The sequence below is a fragment of the Solanum tuberosum genome, unplaced genomic scaffold (genome assembly GCF_000226075.1).
Source record: "Solanum tuberosum cultivar DM 1-3 516 R44 unplaced genomic scaffold, SolTub_3.0 scf00494, whole genome shotgun sequence".
In the NCBI taxonomy this organism is placed as follows: domain Eukaryota; kingdom Viridiplantae; phylum Streptophyta; class Magnoliopsida; order Solanales; family Solanaceae; genus Solanum; species Solanum tuberosum.
Genome location: NW_006239417.1, coordinates 296,168 through 303,999, shown reverse-complemented (window position 1 = coordinate 303,999; position 7,832 = coordinate 296,168). Strand labels below are relative to the sequence as shown.

The 7,832-nt window shown below is 31.1% G+C and overlaps 1 protein-coding gene across 3 annotated transcripts; it reads right to left on the bottom strand.

The window, feature by feature from the left end:
- Positions 1–1,626: 1,626 nt before the first annotated feature.
- Positions 1,627–3,286, bottom strand: LOC102582843 (cyclin-dependent kinase F-4-like). 3 transcript variants are annotated; one of them, XR_368690.2, is made up of 6 exons: positions 3,212–3,286; positions 2,937–3,058; positions 2,725–2,793; positions 2,570–2,633; positions 1,921–2,034; positions 1,691–1,723 (listed from the first exon to the last, which is right to left on the bottom strand). XR_368690.2 is itself a non-coding variant. In XM_015303947.1 (3 exons), the coding sequence occupies exons 1-3, from the start codon at positions 2,655–2,657 to the stop codon at positions 1,647–1,649; spliced, it is 279 nt and encodes a 92-aa protein (XP_015159433.1). In that variant the 5' UTR covers positions 2,658–2,718; the 3' UTR covers positions 1,627–1,646. The 3 variants fall into 3 exon arrangements, 2 of the variants coding, with proteins under 2 accessions (XP_015159433.1, XP_015159434.1); XM_015303947.1 differs by lacking the exons at positions 2,725–2,793; positions 2,937–3,058; positions 3,212–3,286 and having other exon boundaries at positions 1,627–1,723; positions 2,570–2,718; XM_015303948.1 differs by lacking the exons at positions 2,725–2,793; positions 2,937–3,058; positions 3,212–3,286 and having other exon boundaries at positions 1,627–1,723; positions 1,921–2,016; positions 2,570–2,718.
- Positions 3,287–7,832: the final 4,546 nt, after the last annotated feature.

Sequence of the window (7,832 nt, the reverse complement as noted above, 5' to 3'; positions counted from 1 at the left end):
AAATGTTGCCACATAAAATGGGACGGAGGGAGTATTAGTTTCTAGGGCTAAAGACTAAAATAATACACTTTTTATATACATTAAGGACTATTTGGATAAGGTGATATATATAAATGACCAAAATAAATTAACCCCTATACATGGAGGACCATTTTGATCATTTTCTCCAGAATCCGACTATGAAATGGATAATAAATTAGTTAATTGGTAACATTTACACGTGAACAAACTTTAAACTCTTTTGACTTAAATAAATATACCAAAAATAGAACTAAAATTGCCAATCCTTTCCTTTTTAACACAGAATCCGACTTTGATCCAAAATGGGAAAATTATACAAATCTATAAAAGGATGATCAATTTCTCTTAGTTACGCTATGGAAATTGGTGATCAATTTTCCGACGATTTTCTAATGTCTCTGCCATTTTCGGAAGACAGTGTTATTGATGCCCAACCAATTAGCTATTCTCTTCCTCATCACTACTCGTCTTCTAATACTACTTTGTCTCTCTTTCCCCAAGTTTCTGAAAATCTTGCTGCTTCGAAACCAATTACTACTACAGTAGATTTCTCTTCCATAGATGGCGGCAAGGACCATCCTAATTCACCTTTTTTGACTCTCTTTACACGAGTTCATGAAAACTCAAAACCAATTGCAAACAATACTCCTCCGCCATCCCTACCCAACACCTCTTCGACTGCCCAATCTTCCATTGATAGTCAACATTCTTCTGTTTTTGCTTCATCAAGTCGGGAGGTTAATGCATTGGGTAACTGGATAACAAAGAAGCTAACTAGAAGCGATGTGAATGGAGCTTCAAGGCTATTACTATCTCGACAAGACGTGAATAATTACATATTACCCTTTATGAACGAGGAAGAACAGAGCATAATTTGCCAACAATTGTGTGAAGTTGATGTTACCGTATATGATATGGATACACAAACAAGCCATATTTTGACTCTTAAAAAATGGTCAACTAATAGCTTTCACCTTGTCAAAGCATGGACAAAGGATTTTGTCAAAAGGAGGAATCTCAAAGAAAATGACGTCATCTCGATACGTTGGGAGAAACCATTCAAGATTTTGCTTTCGAGTTGACATGAGGAATCAACTAGATCTTTAAGATCTTTATTTTTTCATATATTTTTTCGTTAGTTATATCGAGCTTTAGCTTAATGATCAATTGTGTAAGTGTGGAAACAAAACTCTTTTGTGTTGCTTCATTTATATAATCATTCTTTGTTCTGAATTGATCTTTATATCTTGTTTTGATGGTTGTTACTTATTATTCCATAATGGAATAATGCGATATATTATTCCATAAATAGATGATTTTTGTTAGTGGTGTAATCAATACTAGAAATCTGAGTAGTGTAAGTCTCCTTGTTGTGCTAACTGACTATTGGGCAACTTAATTTATGTACAAAAGATGCAATGTATACATACTATCAGTGAGTGTTGAGGAAAACCATTTATTCAAGCAAAACAAGGAAATACATTATTCAAAACATCGTAGATGTAACAGTATCACCAAAAACTAAACAAAAATATTGAAAGCACAAAGACTGCTGAACAATTGTTTGCAGAAATTAGATTCAGGTAGAATACCCCTACATCTAGCCACAACATTTGTCTCGTCTATCAGATGGGAAAAATAAGAAAAGGTTGTTTCCAAGGATAACATACCTGATAATTCATATCCAGCTTCCTTTGTACACCTGTTACACAATTTCAGTGGGAAACAATTGAATAAGAATCAGAATAAAGAAGGCAAGCTTTTGTGCGCAGCTAAAAGGATGGATGGTTCTTTCACGGTTAAATTCAGGAAGGAAAAATATTAAATAGTTAGTCCAGAGAATAGGAGGCCTCAGATTTAGCTGGATCACAGTAAAATCCTTTAAATTCTTATAATCACCTGCGTTAAACGGCAGCTGTGACTTGACAGTTGAGAAGTTGCTGCTAGGTTTGGGATTGTGCGACAACCCAGATGACCACTTGTACTTCTGCTCCACTGCACCCCGCAGGACAGCTACGATAAAAAAAGTCCTTTTAAGTTCATTGTAACACCATAAAACCCAAGTTTCTTACTAGTAATATAGAAGACAATACAAACCAGAAGGAGTCGTCTTAGCAACAGCAGCCTTGGTGCGTAGTGATGGTGAAAGAGTTGGTTTGGTTCTTGTGGAATCAAACTCAATGAAAGATGAATTAATACGAAGATTTGGTAGGAAGATAATTAGTGTAAAATAAAAGTCAACATAGTATCTTGGTAGGTGAAATTTAGGTAAACCATTAAATGGTTTCACATGTTTAACCTTGACATTTTTGACACATAGTGATGTCATGGATGACATCAATAGGAAGAATTCACTCTTATAAATCAGTAGCTATTATTCATTTTCAAAACATCCTTTCACTTGCTTTCTCACCTTCTAAGGCATTTGATGTCTTGTATTCTTTAACTGCACCCCGCACAACATCTACGATAAAAAAGTCCATTTAAGTTCATCGTAACAACATAAAACCCAGGTTTCCTTACTAGCAATATAGAAGACAGTACAAACCAGAAGGAGGGGTCTTAGCAACAGCAGCCTTGGTGCGTAGTGATGGAGGTACATAAAAGCAACTCTGCCACATCACAAATGATATCATCTAATTTAATAGAAAGACAGACACTGACTTATGTACATTAAGTTAAAAAATGGAAGGAGTTGTCCACCTAGAAAAAAGGATGCTGAAGAGCATCGATTGCCGTCGGCCTCTTACGAGGATCCCATGAACAAAGAGACTGCAGCAAGTAACAGAAAAAGATGAAATGACAAGCTATCAGATATTCCATTCCCTTTTAGAAGTGTATTCAGAAAGGTTGCATATATGTCAATGTTGCGAACAATTAAGAAAGGCATACGAATGTATTTAGCCACTTCATACCGTGATTAGACTAATAGCATTTTCACTGGCAGATGGAACTAGCAAGTTCATGTCCCTGAGCCCAGTCCCTCTTGGTTGGGGTCCCTATAACACTGCATATTTTGTAGATCTCGTCTGCTTCACTGCACCCAAAGAAGAGAAGCATACAGCCGACTGTCATCATTACGTAAAGGGATTGCAAATGAAATTTCAATCCACCATCCCTCCCTCTCCTCTTCTATATACATTTCTATGCAGATCGCAGAGAAATCAATATTATAACCTCAAATGCATACCTTGAACCCGGAAACAGAGGACGAAGACTAAACAACTCAGCCATTCTAGCACCCATTGCCCACATATCTGCCGAGTATTGAAAGATAATCAATATACATCCAGAAAGAAATAGCTGAAACAGATAGTGTGTATCTTTTACGTACCGACAGCAGGACCATATATGGGTGACAGTAGAAGAATTTCAGGAGCGCCATACCTGCAGTAGCACATAATTGAGGGAAGGGAGCAAGGATGCTGATCAACATAGATATATTAGTCTTCAAGACTAAGGATTCTTACAGGAAAACAAAAGAGAGTATAGTACATATCGTACAATAAGATAGTCCAACTCTTCATCACTTCTGTTCCTTCTTCCCCACCATTAAACCTTGTTCCTTCTTCAATATATTGACGATTTTCTTTCAAAAATGGCTAGGTTTTAGTTGTGTATATTCATTTCTAGTCTAAATCTTGAAGTTAGGGTTTGTAATCTGCTCTAATTTCTTATTTAGGTTCTCTAATTTGAATTTTGAATTTTCTCTAAATTCATTAAAAATGACAAATGAAAACTTGAATAAGCTTTGAATCGATGAATCAGACTCAATGCTCAATGTTGTAGTGAGATGCAAACATGAAATTTTGCTGAATTTGTAAACTTTTTGGTCGAAATTAAATTCGAAAACAAGACTTTGGTCTTTCCCCTGCTATGGTGTATGTTTTTTCCCTTGTATTCTTGCTTCTCTTTATAAGGGACAAAGAACTAACATTTACTGAATCAGTTGATAAACTACGTAATCAAGTTGAAAATACATACAATAATGCTTGGATCATCATCAGAGATGTGTATTTAGATGTTGTAATCACACTTTGGTGAGGGAGAGTAAAAGGAGAAAAGAAAGAATTGGGGGAAAGGGGTGAGGCCGTTCGATCTTTAGGAGGGAAAAGGAAAGGTTGAAGTGGGGCCCACGCGTGCAAATCACATTAGTCAATATATTGGTTTATGTGTGCTGATCAGCAATCACGTGTGTACTAAATAGAGAAATAAAATGTTCAGGGGTGATAGGACACCTGTGAAGTTGGAGTGTGTGCTTTAGACCATTTTCTATTTTACTACATAGAACAATAATAATCAAATTTTAAGATTTTTAAACAGATGAAATATCTATTTTTAATATAGGAGTTCAGAAAATTAAAACAAAACAAATATTAAAATTAGTTACCAAAATGAACAGAATTTCCAACTAAAGAACTTTATGATACGAGCCCACATGACCATCTAGGAAAAAACAAAAAATATGAATTTAATTTGCAGGTTAACACCACCGGGAGAAATTTAATTGGCGCAAAAATTTTATAATTACCAAAGTAATCTCTTGATCCGAAGCTCCCTCATTCTCATTTCTAATATATATATATATATGAAATTTATTGATTATTTAATTAAGAATTGGGTTATACATACATATGTATATGATTTTATTTCTATTTTTATTTTGAAACATCTTCTTAATTAATATAATTGAAGTAACTAATCATGGTGGTTAGAAATGGTTAAATAATTTTAATAATTACTATAAATTAATATATTTTTGCTTAGAACAATTAGAATATACAAATTTGATACGTTCTTTGAGGTATCTTTTTTTCATATTTAAAACATCTAATTCTCAAAATTATATTCTTATTCTCTTCTTCAAAGAAAAGTGCGCACACATTGTATGAACAACCTATTAGTCATGGTAGAATTGTATATAATTTCAATTGTCTCCTTTGATAGAAAATTCTATATTAAATGAAAATAATTTTTAAAAATTGTATATCCTAGTTATGTTATACTTTATTTATATATATTAAACATATTGTAATTTAATATAGTATCATACATAAAATATATCTATTTTAAAGTATTCTAATTGATAATTAGGTATTGAGTGGTCATTTATTTATTTGTTTTGAAACAGTCTTTTAATTAGATTATTAGAGTAACTGAATTAATGTTTATCCATGGTTAAAATATGTGAAATAATTTTACCATTTTCTATTTATGTTAATTCTTGTTTGGAATGCTTACAATATAAAAAATTAATGTGTTATTCATGGCATAGTTATAATGTCTTATCATCAATTATTTTTTATTTATTTATAAATATCTAATTTTTAAAATTACATCGTTTTTTCTCTTGAAAAATATTCATTATATAGACTAATCTATTTAGTTGATTATATTTAAAGAAAACTTCAATTATAGTTTTTTGAATCTACGCTTAATTACTATATTTTACTAAATTTGTATTATAAAATAATTAAGTATAATTTTAAGTAGATAAAATAACCATTTGTAGTTATTATTAGTGAGAAATTTAATTGTCTTCTTCAATAAAGATATTTATTTTAAGCGAAAAAAATAATTTTTCAAAGATATGAATTGATACATTATGAACATAATTGAGTTCACACTACAGGAAAACTGTGAATTACATGGGGATTTTCCTAGGAATTAGTATGAAAATCCACATGAATATTATTTTCCTGCAAATTTTCATACTAATTCCCAGGAAAATCCCCATGTAATTCATCTTTTTCTTGCAGTGTCGGCGGAGGGGAATAGGAGAGTGTAGGTTATGTATCTGTAGAACATAATTTTTATGGTATAGTAATAAAAAAAAACATTAATGTATAATAACGAATTTACAAAAAATATTTTTTAAATTAAAGCGTACAATATAACATCATACTTTCTGTAATAAACTTGAAAAAACATAAAAGCAACTTTCTTGCAAAATTTATGTAAAATACAGTTTTAAATGTTCATGAAATAACTATGATAATAGACACAACAAATTGAATCGGAACAAATTAAAAGGGCTATACCATTGTAATACTACTACTAAAACATAGGGTAACATTTGAAGTGAAACAAATATCTAAGAACATATAGAAGAAATTCACCATGTACTAATTAAGTAGTATGTTGTAAATTGAATCGAATCGAAACAAAGATTACTTTCAAAAGGTGAGAGTTCTTACCTTGTACACGTTGAGAAGTTCAAGAACATAACATAGAAAAACTCAGAGGCCTCGCTTTTCTTCGCATTATGCAGACTCCAATTAATAGACATAAATAAAGAATACATACATATATATACAAGAAACATCAACACTTAAAAAAACAACAAAATGGAATCAAACCACAAGAAGTGATCAATTAACATGAAGCATATAACCAAACCTAAAATAGCTGATGAAAAACCAACAACAAAAGAAGAAGATGAATCTGCAAATGAAACAAAACCAATAATCAGTGAGTATTGTAGCACAGATCAGGAATTGTATATATAGACAATTAGACATCAAGTTTCAATAATTCCAATTTTATATCACAGTAAAAAATGAAAAAGAAGAAGAAAAGTTATAGATAGATAAATAAATATTTGGAGGTTATAATGAATATGAAAAGTTTGAGAGTTATGGATATTACTAATATTAACTAATGTAGAATTTATGTAATTGAAGTGGTATGAGGTAATAAAGAGATGATTTTATAAAATAAGAAAAGAACATTTTCGTAATTTAACTTTGAACTCAAAACCTTCCCACTTTTAATATAACTAGCTCTTGACACGTGTGTTTCATGTGATTTTTTATAGATTCGTTAGAACAATTAAAATTTTATGCAAATCTCGTGAAGTGAGTAATATTTTTAATGTGCGTCAAGAAACACCAAATGAGGGGCACATTGTAATGTTTAAAATCAATTCCTTTGAAGCTACCATCGGTAAATCAATTTCGTTGAAGCTATTATCGGTAATTTTTTAACTTTGTTTAGTGGTTAACACACTTCCAATAAAGTCACATGACTAATTTGAACCAAATAACAATACATACTTACGATAATGATAAAAAAAATTCATAAAAATTAGATTTGTGAAGTCTAATAGAGAAAAATCACACAAAAAATAGAAGAAAAATAAAACATACACATCACTCGCAAGACTTTATTCATATAGATTATAGATTGAAAATAAATATAGAATCAATAAGGTATCCATATTCGGAATTCGGAAGGTACAAGTTTAAAGAGGAAAAACAAAAGGCACAGACCATGAGAGGAAAGTAATTGTGCTGACAAAATATAATATAACAAGTATTATGAAAACAATAACAACACAACAACAACAAAAAGTGCAATAACTGAAACACCATAAAAACAATTGGTGGTAGAAAGGAAAAGAAAGACAGTACAAGAATAAGAGTACTACTACGACAGACACCACTAAGTCTAAACCCTTCGGAAAGCAAGAGAACACTCCATTACAACCTTCTACCTTAATCTGCGATTTTCATGCTTAAGAATTTTTTGTAATTGATGAAATCAGTTTAGTTTTTCTTCTAAGCGATGAAAGGCGAATTAGCTTATGTATTTGCCAATAATAATTTTACCTCATGCACATGATATTTATAAGCCAAAAGTTTACCTAGAATTCTGTAAAAAGGTCAAAAGTTATGTTGGAGAATGGAGAGACATTCTTAAAATGCATTTTAAAACACCTTTTCAATTTTAGTATTTAATATAATATGATATAATTATTATTTAATATTTAATTGCTTAGATATTTTATAACATTTTGAATTAAGATAGGG

Excerpts from the sequence above, each read along its gene's own strand:
- LOC102582843 (XM_015303947.1), bottom strand. The coding sequence starts at position 2,657 with ATGATATCATTTGTGATGTGGCAGAGTTGCTTTTATGTACCTCCATCA. Across the intron at positions 2,035-2,569 it reads TGCTAAGACCCCTCCTTCTG|CTGTCCTGCGGGGTGCAGTG; the intron begins GTTTGTACTGTC and ends TTTTTATCGTAG. Across the intron at positions 1,724-1,920 it reads ACAGCTGCCGTTTAACGCAG|GTGTACAAAGGAAGCTGGAT; the intron begins GTGATTATAAGA and ends ATTGTGTAACAG.